General features: G+C 35.2%; 1 protein-coding gene across 5 annotated transcripts in view; it reads right to left on the reverse strand.

The window, feature by feature from the left end:
• The window catches only part of LOC138327681 (kelch-like protein 5), a 106,197-nt gene that overhangs the window by 7,126 nt on the left and 78,270 nt on the right, over positions 1–20,801 (reverse strand). For all 5 annotated transcript variants that reach the window (XM_069273980.1, XM_069273976.1, XM_069273977.1 and 2 more), the window contains 3 exons: positions 13,494–13,690; positions 10,383–10,595; positions 8,606–8,795 (listed from right to left, as the gene is read on the reverse strand). In XM_069273980.1, the coding sequence (XP_069130081.1) occupies positions 8,606–8,795; positions 10,383–10,595; positions 13,494–13,690 (600 nt within the window). The remainder of the gene's footprint in view (positions 1–8,605; positions 8,796–10,382; positions 10,596–13,493; positions 13,691–20,801) is intronic.

The following is a 20,801-nucleotide window of genomic DNA, read 5'->3' on the forward strand; positions in this document are numbered from 1 at the left end:
ACACTATAGATACTGTTACCAATCCTAACCTTAGTCCTCTATAACACACTATAGATACTGTTACCAATCCTAACCTTAGTCCTCTATAACACACTATAGATACTGTTACCAATCCTAACCTTAGTCCTCTATAACACACTATAGATACTGTTACCAATCCTAACCTTAGTCCTCTATAACACACTATAGATACTGTTACCAATCCTAACCTTAGTCCTCTATAACACACTATAGATACTGTTACCAATCCTAACCTTAGTCTCTTAACACCTACTGTTAACACTTAGTCTCTATAACATACTATAGTACTGTTACCAATCCTAACCTTAGTCCTCTATAACACACTATAGATACTGTTACCAATCCTAACCTTAGTCCTCTATAACACACTATAGATACTGTTACCAATCCTAACCTTAGTCCTCTATAACACACTATAGATACTGTTACCAATCCTAACCTTAGTCCTCTATAACACACTATAGATACTGTTACCAATCCTAACCTTAGTCCTCTATAACACACTATAGATACTGTTACCAATCCTAACCTTAGTCCTCTATAACACACTATAGATACTGTTACCAATCCTAACCTTAGTCCTCTATAACACACTATAGATACTGTTACCAATCCTAACCTTAGTCCTCTATAACACACTATAGATACTGTTACCAATCCTAACCTTAGTCCTCTATAACACACTATAGATACTGTTACCAATCCTAACCTTAGTCCTCTATAACACACTATAGATACTGTTACCAATCCTAACCTTAGTCCTCTATAACACACTATAGATACTGTTACCAATCCTAACCTTAGTCCTCTATAACACACTATAGATACTGTTACCAATCCTAACCTTAGTCCTCTATAACACACTATAGATACTGTTACCAATCCTAACCTTAGTCCTCTATAACACACTATAGATACTGTTACCAATCCTAACCTTAGTCCTCTATAACACACTATAGATACTGTTACCAATCCTAACCTTAGTCCTCTATAACACACTATAGATACTGTTACCAATCCTAACCTTAGTCCTCTATAACACACTATAGATACTGTTACCAATCCTAACCTTAGTCCTCTATAACACACTATAGATACTGTTACCAATCCTAACCTTAGTCCTCTATAACACACTATAGATACTGTTACCAATCCTAACCTTAGTCCTCTATAACACACTATAGATACTGTTACCAATCCTAACCTTAGTCCTCTATAACACACTATAGATACTGTTACCAATCCTAACCTTAGTCCTCTATAACACACTATAGATACTGTTATCCAATCCTACCTTAGTCCTCTATAACACACTATAGATACTGTTACCAATCCTAACCTTAGTCCTCTATAACAACTATAGATACTGTTACAATCCACCTTAGTCCTCTATAACACACATATAGATACTGTTACCAATCCTAACCTTAGTCCTCTATAACACACTATAGATACTGTTACCAATCCTAACCTTAGTCCTCTATAACACACTATAGATACTGTTACCAATCCTAACCTTAGTCCTCTATAAACACACTATAGATACTGTTACAATCCTAACCTTAGTCCTCTATACACACTATAGATACTGTTACCAATCCTAACCTTAGTCCTCTATAACACACTATAGATACTGTTACCAATCCTAACCTTAGTCCTCTATAACACACTATAGATACTGTTACCAATCCTAACCTTAGTCCTCTATAACACACTATAGATACTGTTACCAATCCTAACCTTAGTCCTCTATAACACACTATAGATACTGTTACCAATCCTAACCTTAGTCCTCTATAACACACTATAGATACTGTTACCAATCCTAACCTTAGTCCTCTATAACACACTATAGATACTGTTACCAATCCTAACCTTAGTCCTCTATAACACACTATAGATACTGTTACCAATCCTAACCTTAGTCCTCTATAACACACTATAGATACTGTTACCAATCCTAACCTTAGTCCTCTATAACACACTATAGATACTGTTACCAATCCTAACCTTAGTCCTCTATAACACACTATAGATACTGTTACCAATCCTAACCTTAGTCCTCTATAACACACTATAGATACTGTTACCAATCCTAACCTTAGTCCTCTATAACACACTATAGATACTGTTACCAATCCTAACCTTAGTCCTCTATAACACACTATAGATACTGTTACCAATCCTAACCTTAGTCCTCTATAACACACTATAGATACTGTTACCAATCCTAACCTTAGTCCTCTATAACACACATAGATACTGTTACCAATCCTAGCCTTAGTCCTCTATAACACACTATAGATACTGTTACCAATCCTAACCTTAGTCCTCTATAACACACTATAGATACTGTTACCAATCCTAACCTTAGTCCTCTATAACACACTATAGATACTGTTACCAATCCTAACCTTAGTCCTCTATAACACACTATAGATACTGTTACCAATCCTAACCTTAGTCCTCTATAACACACTATAGATACTGTTACCAATCCTAACCTTAGTCCTCTATAACACACTATATATGTTACCATCCTAACTAGTCCCTATAACACAATCCTACTGTTACCAATCCTACCTTAGTCCTCTATAACACACTATAGATACTGTTACCAATCCTAACCTTAGTCCTCTATAACACACTATAGATACTGTTACCAATCCTAACCTTAGTCCTCTATAACACACTATAGATACTGTTACCAATCCTAACCTTAGTCCTCTATAACACACTATAGATACTGTTACCAATCCTAACCTTAGTCCTCTATAACACACTATAGATACTGTTACCAATCCTAACCTTAGTCCTCTATAACACACTATAGATACTGTTACCAATCCTAACCTTAGTCCTCTATAACACACTATAGATACTGTTACCAATCCTTCTCTATAACACACTATAGATACTGTTACCAATCCTAACCTTAGTCCTCTATAACACACTATAGATACTGTTACCAATCCTAACCTTAGTCCTCTATAACACACTATAGATACTGTTACCAATCCTAACCTTAGTCCTCTATAACACACTATAGATACCGTATTTCCCTAATGAGGGCGCCGGGTGCGGGTAAATGGCTGAGAGGGGCACCATTATTTGAGACCATTTATATATGTTTTTTCTGTAACAGACTATAGTCATCTTGCTTTTAGTTTCGTATTTTTCTGAAACTTACTATAACCAACTTACATTTTGAAGTCAAGTAAGTCTTGAAATTACATAAAAATGAAGAAATGTATGCAACAGAAATATGAAACATTGGTTAAATATGTCTGTTTCACGGAATTTTTGCATTTCATGCTAGCCTGTTTGTTTACCACAAGTACAATGACGGACAGTGCTTTTGATCGCTACTTTCGTTTTGTGGCAGATGGGAAATTATCAAATACCTACAAGAGCACACAATAAAAAGCTTAGAAATGATAATATTCATGTTATTTAGGAACCTTTATCAAAGATATACAGTAAGTACATGTATTCATAAAATCTGTAAAACATTGCTAAAATGTTGTTGCCACATGTGTGGGGCATTCAAGTGACTTTTTATTTTGAACATGGCGTTCTCGCTGTTTCTTTGTGTAAATACTTGGCAAAGATGTCCTAAGTTGTCCAATGCAATAAATTTAGCTGATTGGATATCTGCTGATTGGATATCTGTTAAGTATCAGATTGATGTGAAACTGTATTTAATTAGTGTCTGCAAAGACAAATCGTCAAAATCTGGCACAAAAATTGTATGAAATCAGTTGATTTTTTTCCGCAAAAAACATGGGGGGGGGGGCGCCCTTATTAGAGAAGGCACTATTAATAGGAAAAATACGGTACTGTTAACATTCGATACATGCAGGCCCTGTACATGTCTATCAAATTTTTAATACAGAATTGAGATGAGACACAGGGAACATTATACAGTTGTTGACTGGGATTGAGGACAATTAACAGATGATTTGTTGGACCCAATGACAAACTGCTGCCATAGGCCAAAGGAAACAATTTGTGTGAGGGTTTAACAAATAAGCTGTTGCCCAAAAACCCAGTCGATAATTGTTTTGTTGACTCAAAACAATACATTGACGTCACAAAGTGTAGGTGTGACATCACTCCGGTCCGACAGCACATTACAGTCAATTCAAATAGTTCTTTGGACCGCTCGACAGAACAGTTCATTTATTGGCATTTTTGTCAAAAGAAATTATATAGAAACTATTGTATAGGGGTATAACATTATAGAATGTGTAAACACGTACAGGTTAAATATATACCCAACTCCCATTTCATGGCAAAAGTATAGAAAAATATACACTTTTAGTAGAAATAAAAAAGTAGTATGGGTAACAAGAAATCTGTCCGTCAGAAAGGATCCCATTACAAGGATACGGTAGTCATTTCCAGAACCATTGAAAACTATGACCCCAATATTCAACGTCCCCCCAAAAAATCCCAATATATATATATTCCATGAGGTCATGGTTGTTATGTTGGATTTTTCAAAACATTTTTTTTTTAATTCAAAAACCTACCTATTGCACAAATACATACCATCTTCTATTATCATATGCAGTTTCAAAGCAGTATTATGGCCTTTTGGTCCTTGAAGAAGTTTCTGGAAATCAACTGAGGACAGAGAGCCAGACAGACTCAGTAACTCGGGGTAAGTAATGTATGAATTCCCTAATGATCCCTAAACATTCACACCCACATACACACACCATCTAAAGATTTCCTACCCCCACCCCCTACCAAAAGATCCCTTACCCCCACCCTACCCCCACTCCACCCAATACACTTTTCAACTAATCATTATACACAGAACCTTATAAAGTAAAATGCACTATATAAATTGTAGGGGTTCACTTCAATTCCTGTCCAGCCTTACATATATAGGGGTGTTTATATAACTCTGTGCCCCTAACTGACACTAGTAGTGATGATGTAATCTGTTATCTCTGTGAAATCCAAAGTCAGACTTCCAATTAATTTATATCAGTGATCACCAGCTAGATTATTTATAGACTGAAGAATCCAGGTAATTATCTAACAATATTTAATAGTACCCCTAGAGGCTAGTAACATATGGAGCCGGAGTACCAAAAATAAGATAGAAGTCTGCATCACTAATTAAAACAGGCAAGATGATTAATTTCCTGTTCTCGTAATCATTAGAAATTATCCAGGTAAGATGATCGGGATTCCTGATTTCTAATTAATGACATCCCTGGTTCCTCGTTAGAGACAGGTAAGATAATCAAATTTCTCAATACATCATAGGTGTTATATATAGAGACATTCAAATAGATGTTTTAAGCTGAACACCTTAATTATTATTTGACAAAATCATATCTGTCTCAACAATAATGCTGTATGTGAGTAATTAAATATTTCTCTTCTGTTTGAGAGCCAGTGTATTAAAATCACGCACTATGGTAATACACGATACAAAATACAAATTCAGCCCAAAAGGTTGCTTTAAATGGAAAATTTCTAGGAAATTAGATTAGGACGAGGTGATTGAGTATGTAACAGCCATGCTGTGCTACAGTGGCTGATCCAAGGCTGATGACATTTACATAGAGAAACATGGATTTAATGAAAATCCAAGGTGACAGTGTTAAACCAATAAACAGACAAAACAGTTTTGTCTCACTAAATGATAACCACATCCCTACACACTCCGCCCACTCATCACATTCACCGGTGGTAAACTTGAGTTTGTAGCATTGTATTTTGATTGTGTAAATGTTTCACTAAGAAGACATTGTATTTGTAGGGGACTATAGACCTGCTGTAACATTAGCTGTGTCACAGGTGCTAGCCTCTACAGCTGTAAACATTTTCAACATCAAAACTCTCAAGACATCAGATAGTCAGTGATTGATTAGGTTTACATTACAGCCGCTGTGGAATCGAACCCTGGACCTCTAGTTCACCAGATAGCAATTAACTGATTATTACAGAGTCAAACAGAAGCCTGATCAACAGAGTGTATTTGATTGGTTGTCCAATAAACATGCCCTTTACTCTAACACATTTCTGCTCACTCATTTCTATTGTCCTTGATACTGATTCTTAAAATATTAAATACTTTGACCTTTGACCATTTTGATATCAATGGGTTTTTGTTTGTTTTTTTATGAATTGAACACCTTCTTTAAATAATACATTCTTTAGTTACTATATATATATATTTATATATAAAAACTGAATTTTGAGACAGTTTTGGTTGTTTTTGTTTCACGACCTCTCCTTGTCTTCAGAGATATGCCAGGTTTAGGAGGTGGACAAAAATCAGAGTACCAGGAGAAAAACCACCTTGCAACTGCCCCACAAAGGGTTCAAATTTAAACACATAAGGTGGAGGGCTGGTGATAAGATATGAACCACTCAGTCCCTGTTACCCCACTCAGTCAGTCTGGCCCCTTCTTAGCAAACACTGAACAATGACACGTTATCTGACATATGGCTTTAATTGGTGTGGTTTCTGAAATATTTATAATTATCTCTATACAATCAACATAGGAATTTCCAAATCATCATAACGCCAAAATATGCCATATGTAAATTGGATGATCCATTACATGTTAATTAAGTAAGTGAAACATTTACATTGTTGTAATCTTTTAACACATTTGCAGCCAATAGCTTTTGGCACAGTGTTCTTTGCTAACTTTGTATTTCCTTTTGGCACACCGGCATTGCTACACTTTAACTTTCCAAAGCCCCATCAATTGGCCATTGTTTTTCTCACTGCCTGAAGACAAGTTTCCAAAATTATTGGAATGCAAAATTAAATTCTGTGAGTCTGTTCTTTTTCATTATGTCAGTGTAGTTGTTTGGTTCAATTTGCCTGCAGTAGAAGTACAAGCTGTTTGGCAGGCTTCTCAAATGAAGAAATGGCACATTGTGAAAATGTGCTGAAACAACAACTTTTTAAATATCTAATCTACTGCAGACCAACAAAATGTTAGTTAAACATGTAAACAATTTAGAGTACTTTGGTAGTATTTCTTCATGGCCTTTTTTTGTGATGTTTTGTTTTACATTGCTTTTACAAAGAGTTGAGTATTTGGGTAGTATTTCTCCAGGACTTTTTGTGTTTGTTTGTTTGTTTGTTTGTTTTTTTTTCATTACTCTTTGCAGAACAATAAGTTTTAAAATTACATTGGTTCTATTCAACTATAATAATTGTAACTGAAATCCACCTTTAGAAGAGGAATTATTTCTGTTAGACAGTGGCCTGCTACAATATTCAAGAGCATTTAGCAGTTTGAAAAAGGACAAACAATGGTTTCTGATAGGCTTGTACAGATATGCATGTAGTCACCTACATGTTCCTGGTAAAATGTGCTGCTTTATAATTCCTTTTATTTGGTTTCCTCACACGATAATACCTCTAAAAACTTGGGGAAAGCAAACATGATTTATGATTCAAATTTATAAGTGTGTAAGTATTCTTTGAAAAAAAAATGGATGCCACTTTGTTGATACAGGAAGAAGTATTCAGCTGTAATGATGGTGTGAAGCTTCTTTATTGTCAATGTCTGAGGATGTACATTAACCAATACATTTTTATTTTTGTGATATTTTGGTTAACTTTGCACAATGGAATTTACACCTATGGGTAGTGGGACAGGCCAGTTGACAGATGCTACATAAGATGTTTTTTTTTATAAATATTATGATATGTTTGTTTTTATTTCACATCCTTTAGACAGTCTGGGTCATTTATGGACCGGCAAGGTTAATAAGGGGGAGAAGTGAAATCATTCAGTCCCCAGAAAAAAAAGCTATGGGCTTACATTCAGTCACTCCCCTACATGGAATTTCATGAATTGAAACTAAATATTGTGATCTCATTTAGAACTATTCTGTTGCCTTATTAGGAAATGCCATGTATGATATACCAGTCCAAATACCTTTAGTAGATGAGTCAAAACCTTGATCTACATTGCAAATTGATTTGTATGAAGAATGCAGACAATGAAACACAAAGAATTCATTTTAGCTGAGCACCTGGTAAACTCCTGCTTCAGCCTTCAGAGCTTTATATAAATCTATATTCTTATTTATGTCTTGCCTTCAATCAATTTTCAAACTAAATTTTGATTTTATGATTACAGTATGTCAAACTAAATTTTGATTTTTATGATTACAGTATGTGAAAACTCTTTGTTAAAAACTCAGTACGAATTTGCCTAATTTGCCTAAGTGAAACAGGAAAGAAGTAATGCTGTACTATGGTACCTTTTGTATAGCTAAAAGCTTCCCAAAGTCTTTGTTTAAAACTCGTGTCTAAAATGAGTCGGCCAGAATATTTTCCTGTCTGTTAGCATCAAAAGCAGTAATTCTATCATATATTATCTTTGGTACAGCCCATCTTCCAAAACTCCGAATTGGGATATAAAATTCACTTGTATAAGTATTTAATACGTTAAATACCAATGAAGTAGTTGTGTATTGGAATACCTTTTCTACAGCACATTTTCTAAAACTTTTTGTTTAAAACTCGTGTCTGACTTGAGTTACAACATTCTTTTTTTTATTGAGCCCCAAATGAAGTTGTATGTAGTACCTTTTGTACAGTCCATGCCTCCCACAGCGTAGAGAACACCCACAGTGGATTTCCTAGGTTTAGTGCGTGGACTTTGGAATGAAGAACGTCTCTCAGGAAGAAGGTGATACTTGAGTGCCTCCATGATGAGATATTGACACTCTTTGTCCTCGCGGAATAAGGCGTTTGTCTCCACGTGGTCGGCGATAAACTGTACACATAAAATATGACAATTAATTACTAATTGAAAACAAGGACATAGTCATTCAGATCCCCCGCCAATGGAGATATCAAAGCTGAAGTAAGTTTGATTGTGGAGACTTATGTGTATGGGAAAAAAACCCAGGAAAAAGTGCAAAAAATGAAAACCTAAAAATAGCAAAAGGTACTACTAGACCATAAAATGAATGTGTCTATGAAGTGGAAATATCTCTGCTGGTTTTAAAGTTATGCTCCGGAAATGAACCTGCTACAAAAATATGATATTTTCAGCAATGTTTCTATGGTTACAGAAAAAAGCACAAAAAGTGAAAACCTAAAAATAGCAAAAGGCACTACTAGACCATAAGAACAATGTGTCTATGAAGTTTCATGGAAATATCTCTGCTGGTTTTAGAGTTGTGCTCTGGAAACGATTCTTACACAAAAATCTGCCATTTTCAGCAATGTTTCCATGGTTACAGAAAAAAAGTACAAAAAGTGAAAACCTTAAAATAGCAAAAGGCACTACTAGACCATAAGAAGAATGTGTCTATGAAGCTTCATGGAAATATCTCTGCTGGTTTTAGAGTTGTGCTCCAGAAATGATTCTTAAACAAAAATCTACCATTTTCAGCAATGTTTCCATGTTACAGAAAAAAGTACAAAAAGTAAAAACCTTAAAATAGCAAAAAGGCACTACTAGACCATAAGACCAATGTGTCTATGAAGTTTCGTGGAAATATCTCTTCTGGTTTTAGAGTTATGCTCCGGAAACGAACCTGGTACAAAAATCTGCCATTTTCAGCAATGTTTCCATGGTTACGGAAAAAATGCAAAATATGAAAACCTAAAAATAGCAAAAGGCACTACAGACCATAAGACCAATGTGTGTATGAAGTTTCGTGGAAATATCTCTACTGGTTTTAGAGTTCTGCTCCTGAAACCATTCGTACGGACGGACGGAACCCATTTGTATATCCCCCGCCAACTTCGTTGGGCGGGGGATAATAAAACACATATAATGGGAGACATGTGGACATTCCAAACAGATAAAATGTTTACAGTTTCTGAAACATTTCCATTTTCTTAGTTGTTTTTTTCCCTTTTTTTTTGTATTTTCTTTATTTTGGAATATTATTGGTGAGATCAACAATTAAAGATGTATTTCATATATTAACCAATAGATGTCACAAATTATCTTTGACCTTTAGAACCTATCATAATATATATAACAATAAAGTTTATAAATATCTGTAAAATTTTCTGGAAATGTCTTTCAACTCACTTTCATGACCTAAAGGAAGAATTTCATTGAATTTTCTGAAAATGTCTTTCAATTCTTAAACTTTTATTATCTTTTGTAGTTATATAGGTTTAATCTATTAAATTTTACAAAATAGTCTTTCAACTGTTAAACTCTTAAAACCTGCATGATCATTTTAGTTACAGATGTTGTTAAAATTTTCTGAAATGCCGTCAACCTTATGTAGCAGAATAAAGGTTCTGACATCAGATCTGTAGGCGGGGTAAATTAAGTTAACCTTTTACTTGATTAGAGAATATCGCAATAAAAATCTTGACTATTTAGGAATTATACCTGGGGAGACATTAATGGAAGACGTATATGAGACAAAAGTTTGGAGAGGACTTTCTTTCTGTTGGCCATATCATGCTTCGCCCACATAATCAGTGCCTGAAAGATGGTTTCCTCATCGGGAACATTTAGATCATCATTAGACAGCAGACGACAAACTTCCTCTGCAGGTAGGATCAGAAATTCCTGGTTCTGCATGACATGTACAAAGTTGTCCTGGAAATAAAAAGTGAAAGTTCAACAATGTTTCATCAAAGGCTTATTAATTAGATTCATGCAAATATTTTTTCAGTCAACATTTGGAAAGCAGACAATAAACTTAATGTTTAGTAAATGCAAAATTCCTGGTTTTGCATGTTTAAAGATGTCCTGAAAACATTAAATGATTTTGTAATCAATGACTTACATTCATTCAAACATTTTGCAGTAAAGTAAAATTTATAAAACAATGAACATAGACCTTGCCGTACACATCATAGAAAATCTCTTTGATAGTATCAATGAAATATTGATCTGATGGGACCAGACCCATCAGTGTTAAGAGCCTGTCTGATCTAACGCCCAATTCCTGGAGAATGACATTACACATCAAGGCCTTGATTACTATAAACCGCTGAAGACAAATAGGTTTTTAGGAATGTTTGTAATCTCTACAAGGAGATTTTGAAAGCTTCACTGGCTCAGGTGATATCTACAGAATCTGTATAACATAGCAGACATTATACTATAACCATGCTTTCTTGTGCGGCTACTAAATTTGGTTTGTTTAGTTTTTTATATCTTATTAACAATCAGGGTCATGTAAGCTTGATGGTGGAGGAAAACTGGAGTGAAAAACCACTGATCAGCGGTCAGTACTTGGCAACTGCCCCGCATGGGATTCAAACTTGTAACCCACAACTTTTATTGGTGGACTAGTTTGGAAGACATTACCACCAACCATGGAACCATCTTATATTATCAGCTATCAATATGTACGTAGCAAAGAATGTAGATGTTGACAATGATTGTAAGCTAATCAGACTTCATTACAACATTATTCCAATTCGAACATACCTAATTATATTTTTGTTAATTTTTTTTTTATTTCACTTCGAACACATCTAATTATATTTTTGTTATTTTTTTTTTTATTTCACTTCGAACACACCTAATCGTATTTTTGTTAAGTTTATTTTATTTCACTTCGAACACACCTAATCGTATTTTTGTAAAGTTTTTTTAGCTGTTTTATGTTTGCTATCTAGCAGCTGTTTTGTATATATCCAATGTCAGCCTGACTACACGGCTATCTGTGATATCTCTAGTCCTTAACCACTGTGCCACTACAGATTGATCGTAAACCAAACTTTGGTCACAAATCACATTGAGGAAGAAGAATAACAGATTATAAAAAAATTCTTGGTTTATATGTACCAATTCACAGATGTTTAAATGTCAAACTAAAAGCTTATAATATACACTTACAAACCCTCCATAACAAGATTACAGCTAGGAGACACATTACATGATCCCAGACAATTGTTTTATACCACTGAAGAGTACTACCAAGGGAGTTAACTATGTGATATTTCCCCACAAACAAAGATTGTGTAATACTCTAGTGACATTTTCACACCATCAATAACTTATCTGACATTTTCTACCACACAGTGTCAATAGTATCGTCGGTAATCAATGGTATATGGTCTGATAGTAGTTTTAGTGCCCGTCAGGTTCGAGCCCCAGGGCACCGTAGACTCTCGCCCCCATAAGTGTTGTACTAACTCGGAAACAAAGCATCATTAGATATACATCCTCTTGGCGGGATCAACGGTCTTAGATTGCGAATGAACAAAGTACATGTATATGCCTCTTCAGATACCTCAATGGGTCCACTTGACTGGTTCCTTCACACGTTGTCAGTGAAATCGAAAGCCATGGTAGACATATCACCCAAGGGTCCATTCGTGTCTAATACCAGATTGGGAAACAACCTGTCTCTAAGGTAACCTTTGTCTTTGATATGTCCGTCAATAAATGATACCATTAAAATCTGGACACAGAACAACCTATTGAGATAAATTTTCAATAAAGTCCTATAATAGACCTACTGTCTGCAGACAAAATCTATCCTTGAAGGGTCATTCTCAATATCTCTGACATCTACAGTGGTCTGAAGTCAAGACTGGACAAAGATTATATCCAATGATAAAGCTCAGCTTGCATTTCGACCTTGTACAAACATTTTAGCCTTGGACACTATTCACAACAGCCTTAATCCTTTGATGATATTCACAATGACATTCAGCCTTCGACAATTAATATTCACACAATGGCATTAAGGCTTGGATAACTGACAATCACCTTAAGCATTGAAACATATTCTCAATAACCTTCAGTCTAAGACAATATTCACTACGACCTTCAGTCTTTTAAAATATTCACAACACCCTTCAGTCTTTTAAAATACTCACAATGACCTTCAGTCTTTTAAAATACTCACAATGACCTTCAGTCTTTTAAAGTATTCACAATGACCTTCAGTCTTTAAAAAATTTACAATGACCTTCAGCCTTTTAAAAAATTTACAATGACCTTCAGCCTTTTAAAATATTCACAATGACCGCCTTAGAATATATTCACAATAAATTCAGTCTTGGAAAATATTCACAATGACCTATAGCCTTGGACAACAGTCCACCCCACAGCTGCCTTCAGCCTTTACAGTTCACTAGACTTCAGACTAGAACAATATTTCAGAACAAACATTTAACCTTGGATTCATGATGTCCTATAGCCTTGATTAATCAGCACTGAATTAAATACATTCATCCTAAACTTAAAACCTCAATGAATATTGTTCAGACCAGGTCCTTGAATCATACAAACCTCACTTTAAATCTTCAATACCAAGGTTTCGAGATGCTAAAACGACTTGGGTCAAGTACAACTTTACTGTTTATTAGTACCACATTTCATGGATTCTGACGTTACAAAAATCTTGTCAAAATATGACGTCACAATCACCAAAAGGTGGGACTACTTGATGGTAAATCGCACTTTACCCACATCTTTTTGGCACAGCAAAATTGCCGTATTGTAACATGCAGTAGTTGGTACTTTTTGACTTACCATGACATAGTTGTTGGCCACTTTATAGAGATCAGTACACCCCTGAGCGTCGGCAAACTGTCGGATCCCGATACAGTTTGAGGGATGAAGTTGTTTCATAAGGAAGTTACAGCAAGCCTCCACCACCTCGGACAACTGAAGTAAACAGGAAGTAGATAGCAGGTTCTCCACCGTGTCCTCCTGGAGAGATATGTTACCTACAAATATATAAAATATTGTTGATTAATCAGAGTGCCCTCATTAACATTCATGAATAGAATCAAACTTGTCTATAAAGACCGCACATGGAACAAAGATAAAATTGTCTTTATAGCTAAGTGATCTTTATACATAAGTCAGGTTTGTTGAAATTGTCCATTTGTGATCGAAGAAAATGGTCTTATTAAGCAGGTGTTCTTTATACAGAGGTGGTCATTAAGGTAGGTTTGACATTTCCCTTAACAAACATTCAAACCTGATAATACATCATTCATTGTGGGGCATGCATTAAATGCTTTTTAAAGCTAAATGGTGTTCAAATGCAGGTAAAAAATGTATTGAAATTGGTCAATTGAGACTCCAAGAGAGTGTTCTTATTAAGCAGGTGGTCAATTGCAATTGCTTTGTATTGGTTTACGTTTTTTTTTTGAAATTTTGTTGACTGTTGAATTTCTTGTTCTTTAGAAGAAATAAGAAAACTAAAAGCTAAAATTTCAAAATTGTTCAACCCTAGCAACATATGCACTAGAAATCCAGAAAAAAAACCATTTCTGACTTCTTCACAAAAGTTGAAACCCATAAATGATTTTAGACAGAAGAGAATAAAGACAAACTCTAATTCCATCATATATCACGTGTATTCCCAGTGGTGTGGACAGGCAAAGTGCTACTCCCTGTAAAGGACTAGTGCCAAGTCAAACTCTTGCACTGTCAGGGTCCTACCATAGGGCACCTCCCATGCCAGGCACGGTGACAAGCCAACCATCATCAGGAGCTAATCAAGGCGATAAATTTTCACAACCTCTGGCCTAGAATTGGTGACTGAGGCCCTAATGACACCGGTGAATCCCATTTAGGGCCTTAATTTTGATCTCTATGTCATTTCATCTTGTGTGCCTCCCAGCCATTAACAGTTTTATGATCAGAGAATCATTATGTGAGCGATTTTTGTTTCATTACCAGGCCATGTGAGTGATTTTTGTTTCATTACCAGGCCATATGTTCTTAATCCCTAATAATCTCTTTAACTCTCACTCAACTCTGTCTGGGATTCTGCTCATCATGTCATGGATGGAGCTATATATATAGCTAGGACACTGCCATCTTATACACAGCAAGTGGAGAAATGTATTGGCCTGATAGGCTACTGTGTAAAACCAATTATTTTTGTGTGGACAAAATTTTGCATTTCAGGTCAAATGACTTTTTTAAGTTGATTACTTTAATTTAATGATACAGACCTATGTAGTTCTGCTGTTCCTGTACCTGGTAATATTTTTGCAATGATCAAATTTGTAATTTTTAATTTCCTGTAAAATATGCTAAAAAAAGTTTGTTTGCAGTACTGGACTATGGGAATAAATATCAATACAGAATTGAAAACAAGACAGATATTTTTTTTCTATTTCTGTGGGTTTTTTCGAAAAAAAGTTAATTTTGTTTATATCATAACCTATTTCTATCAAGATATGTGTACCAGCATATATATACATATGATCTTTTTTCTTGTCCTGAATGGTTAATATTACACTTTTTGAATTATAGAAGATTCCAATATCCATATACCATGTATCTAAATATAGATCCAAATAACTTGAGAAGTAGGTTCAATGTCGATATTGAGGTTATATTGATAACAAGGAATCACATCATACTCTGTAAAATTTCTCAACAGATCTTGAAAACGCCCAATTATCTTGATAGGATAGGAACCACATTATCAATATTGAAGATTATGCCTTTTGAAACTTAACAAGAGGCCCAGAGGGCCTGTATCGCTCACCTGGTTATTGTAATGCCAAGCAATGTTCTGATTACAGGTTCATTGTTCTTTTCTAAAGGAATTACGATTTACCTCTAATTTCCCTATTGAGACCCATTCTTTATGCTTCAAGGGGTCAGAGCCAAAATATATACAAACTCTGTTCCCCTTCCCCCAAGGATGTATCTTGCCAAATTTGGTTACATTCCATGCGATTTAAAGGATTTTAAACGAACGGACGGACGACGGATGGACGGCCAACGTAAATGTAAATGAATTCCAACCTTTAATGCACCAAATACCAACATGTGGCCTCAAAAAGGGGGAAGGATGCTAATAATAGGGATGGAGGCTCTTATTGCTGCGAATACAGTAGTAGATTTATGTAATAATGAATAATAATATTAACTTGAATTTTTTATTCAGGAGTTGAACCAAACTCTGCATTGGAAGCTAAGGTAGACTTAGCTTCAGCCAGAATAATGAAGTGTTTAGTAGATCAAGTTGAGTAAATCTAATTGTAATCTTAACATCTGAATGATTGTATATTGAAGTACATCCTGTTCTTTGCACTCAATAATCACCCCCGGAGATGTATTTTGCACAGATAGAACATGTCCATAGGATTAACTCTTTGTTACAATGTGTCCTTGTAATAGCTCGACACTTAGCCTCAAATCAAGTGTGTGAAGGGATCCAGTGACCAATTACGATGGAGACAAGGGGCAGACAACTTCAGTACATCACATGCATGCGCCTGATTAATCCATTCTCGGTAACATTATCTGCCTGATTAACTAAGCCTGTTATTCTGGGACCTCGAGCAGATGATAGATTACTTCAGTCACGTCACACGAGAGAATAACGATCACTGAATGTACAGGGGATAACTCACTTTTATAGCTGTCAGCACTTAACAGACTTTGAAATCTATAGCACATTGGATATTGAACTTCAAAAAAGACTCTTATACATCAATAGATATGATGTAAATGTGTCTACCAGTTTTATTCATGAGATAAACGTTAGATGCTTATATTAGCATTACAGAGTTTTTTAAGCTTTAATTACCTGTATTTTCAAAAGAGAGTAGTGCAAAAGTGAATTCATCATCATATACATGTTATTTGATATGAAAAGATTCTTTGCTTTTAGGCAGGAGTTGCCAATTTCATTCACATTTCTCACTGCCATTTTGATATGACCTTTGACCTTTCACATAACCTTTATCACATTGACCTTTATAAATGTGTGACAAGCGCTAGTTACCTGTTATGCAAGGTCACAGGACAACATTTTCCCCATAATGTCACCGGGTCCTGCATTTTTGACCGATATAGCCAAGTTTAAGGATTATACAGGTTTTAGTTACTATGAATTAAGAATTGCAGGGATCTCCCACTATGAAAGGTTTCTATTAATGTTTGTAATAACAGAAAGTGATCTTGTACTGTTTATAACCATTAATCTGAATCAGTGGACCCACGATAATCCGGACTCCTTCATTCCCAATCTAAACCGTCCAGATTACGAGTTTTCCAGACTGCCGAATTCGTGTGCTTAGTCAATTAAATTGTCACGTACGAGTTACTCCCCTTTACCTTGTAATCGATGATAGGCTTTTAAGGTGTTCCACCGCCGATAGAGCATAAATGATATTCATCATTTGAACAATAATTGGTGTTTAATCGTGTATATATATGTCTAATTAACACAAAAAATAATATAAATAATTCATTTTGCCTTTGGTGCATGTGCAATCAGTACTATATATATCATAGGATATACAGTGGACCCTCGATAATCCGGACACCTTCGTTCCCAGTCTAAACCGTCCGGATTACGAGTTTTCCGGACTGCCGAATTCCGTGCTCTTAGTCAATTAAATTGTCACGTACGAGTTACTCCCCTTGACCTTGTAATCGATGACAGGCTTTTATGTAATATACGTGTATTATAATCAATACTTCGTTTGGTATGTTTTATAGGTATTTATATATATCATTACGTTAAGAATAATAAATAAACGTATTTCTTTTTCAAAATACGAAACCTAAAGCCATAGTTAATTATATGCTATGTATGCATATAGCTACGTATCCAACTCTTGATCTGTCGTATGGCAAATTGCCTAACCAAAGATCAATGTCATCTACGTTCTTGGCATAAAAAAACTATGATAACAATAGTTGTGAACACTTTAGGAACTCATATAATTGTTATTTTGGATAATGTGTGTTTTAATGACAATCTCTACAAGTCTTTGCTTTCTGACTTACAGACGTATGTAACAACCACGCGCCCGTTCACGTCTAACTTCGTGCACAATGTCACACACTTTATGGCATGTGCCGGGCGCCGTAGCCTTTATATCTTATACCACAGGCGATGAATTCGAATAGATTTACATACATTTAAAATTCTTATTAATTTTGTAAGTATTATCTCACTTTATTGTATCTGATACTCATATCGATATATTCTGCATGCGAAACATGTAAGGTATCTACAGCATACGTACCCGTACCCAAGCTCAAACTTCATGTTTAAAAAGCGTGTGGCTAAAAATATATATTGCGTATCTCAATCAACACTGAAGTTTGATCTCCTATAGAAAACCAATGAACCGTTACATGACTGCATGTACCCGTGTGAAAGGTGTTCAGGTAAACGCCCGTGGCTATGACCTGGCAGCCGTCGTTATGACAACACACTCAGTGTCAAATGATAGTGTGTATTGTACACATGACTGAGATGGCCTTGGATTTTCTCGGCACGTGGCGACAACAAATTGTCCGGATTATTGCGGGAATTTATTAACGAAAATTACGTTCCGTTCCCAAAATGGAGTTCCGGATTCGGAATACGAATTTCCGGACTAGTGAGTATAAATAACGTTACGGAAATCCGTTCCCTGACATTTCCGTCCGGATTGTGAGTTTTCCGGACTATCGGCGTCCGGATTATCGCGGGTCCACTGTATATGCCACGGAATTTTTTCGGGATGCAATTAATTATTTTTGATGTTTATAACTTCAAGTAAAATAAGAAGCTCAAACTTTTCAACGGTGGTAATGTAACTAAGTAACTTTTGTAACTGAAAAAAATATTAATTGTCTGCTCCTGTTTTTAATTGTGAAAAAGTACCATTTGTCAGTGGGGGAGCGTCTTTAAGTAATATACATGTGTTATAATAAATACTTTGTTATTACTACGTTAAGAATATCAAATAAACGTATTTCTTTTCCAAAACACAAAACCGAAAGCCATCTTAAATTGTGTACTATGTATGCTTATAGCTACATATCCCACTCTTGATCTGTCGTACGGCAAATTATGTTTCAAAATGCCTAACCAAGGATCAATATCCTCTACGTTTTTGGCATTAAAAACTATGATAACAAATAGTTGTGAACATTTTAAGAACTAATATAATTGTTATTTTGTATATTGTGTGTTTTTATTGACCATTTCCACAAGTCTTTGCTTTCTGACTTACAGATATGTGTAACAACCACGCGCTTGTTCACGTCTAACTTCCACGAGTATTTTCTCACTTTATTGCATCCGAAACTCGGAGCGATATATTCTGCATTCGAAACCAGTATCTACAGCATACAGTATGTACCCCATACCCAAGCTCAAACTGCATGTATAAAACCGTGTGGCTAAAAATATATTGCATATCTCAATTACAACTATGAAGTTTGATCTCCTATAGAAAACCAATGAACCGTTACAATTAACATGACTGCATGTACCCGTGTGAAAGGTGTTCATGTAAACGCCCGTGGCTATGACCTGGCAGCCATAGTTATGACAGCAGTGATAGTGTGTATTTTCGCATGACTTTAGCTCGCCTTGGATTTTCTCGGCCCGTGGGACAACAAATTGTCCGGATTATTGCGGGAATTTATCAATGAAAATTACATTCCGTTCCCAAAATGGAGTTCCGGATTCAGAATCCGATTTTCCAGACTAGTGAGTATAAATAACGTTACGGAAATCCATTCCCTGACATTTCCGTCGAGATTGTGAGTTTTCCGGACTATCAGCGTCCAGATTATCGCAGGTCCACTGTATATGCATTCAGTTTCAAAATATTTTATGTGAGAGCATTATACCAGGTATTATTATAATAGTTTAACTTTGTCTAAGGTAATGACATATTAAATGACAGACAAATGAATTAAAACACTACCATATTGTATTGTATGCTAAATAATAAAATTATATTTCCTTTAAAAATGTTTGCCCCAATCATTGTATAATCTGGGCCCAGTTTCATGATCAACATTCTTTAACTTTAAGGAATTCCTTGTCTTAAATTTCCTCAAAGAAAAGTATTACAGAAGTTAAGAAAAAAATTTAAAGTTGAGGAGCCTTCCTTAAATTTTGTAATGCTTTCTTTGGAAAATTAAGGAATTCCTTAAATTTAGGGAATTTCAATTTCAATTTCAACAAATTTTATTCAAAAAAATATTTGAATAGGGATCAGACAACAGACGTAGCCTATATGAGTTCTCTCCCTAAGTAACAACAAAGACATAGCAAAATACATAAGATATAAAGTATTGTTCAAAACATGTAACAGAATAAACATCTTATAATTATTAGATATAAAATTTGAATTCGGAAGTTTGTAGTTACGGATATGTTTTCGATGATGTTTAAATTGCTAAAATCTGTATGTATATTATTTAAGGAATGTTCATGAGACTGGGCCCTGCAGCTGAATATTGTGACACATAAAGTATGATTTCATCGAATTATCTAAAAACAAAGGGATTTGTGGAGATGAATAATGAAAATCAATTTATCTTAAATTGGACACAAACATTAAATATAATCAGGTTAACTGCTAAGATGTGTGAATCACATCTGCTGGAAATTTCTGATGACAAAGTTGACGAGCACATTGTTAATCTGCTGGTAAATTTGTAATTTCCTATCACACAAATTGTTAACAAGCAGACGGTGCTATCTAGACGCCATCAGGCTTCAGAAATATCCCAGCTCACCGCCGCAGAAAGCCTTGATAAAATGTCCAGGAAAAGGTAGTCATGTATGAATATGATATCACGGCGGGTCTCCCCTTTGTAGTGATTGCATGGGTAAGTTTATTGGTCGGGATCGCTCCCCTGAGGCACAATATGATCAACTGATCATCAAGGCAGACTTGTTATAGATAAAACAAACAGTATCAATTGTACAACATCCCAGACTCGTGTCATCGATGTTTTGACAGGTGTAATATCGTTAATGTGACATTTCTATTAGCTCCGCTATCTACCTAATGTGCTCGTCAAATATGGCTTTTCTATCTTTTAGTAATTAGTAAACAAACA

Source organism: Argopecten irradians, chromosome 7 (assembly GCF_041381155.1).
Source record: "Argopecten irradians isolate NY chromosome 7, Ai_NY, whole genome shotgun sequence".
Taxonomy (NCBI): domain Eukaryota; kingdom Metazoa; phylum Mollusca; class Bivalvia; order Pectinida; family Pectinidae; genus Argopecten; species Argopecten irradians.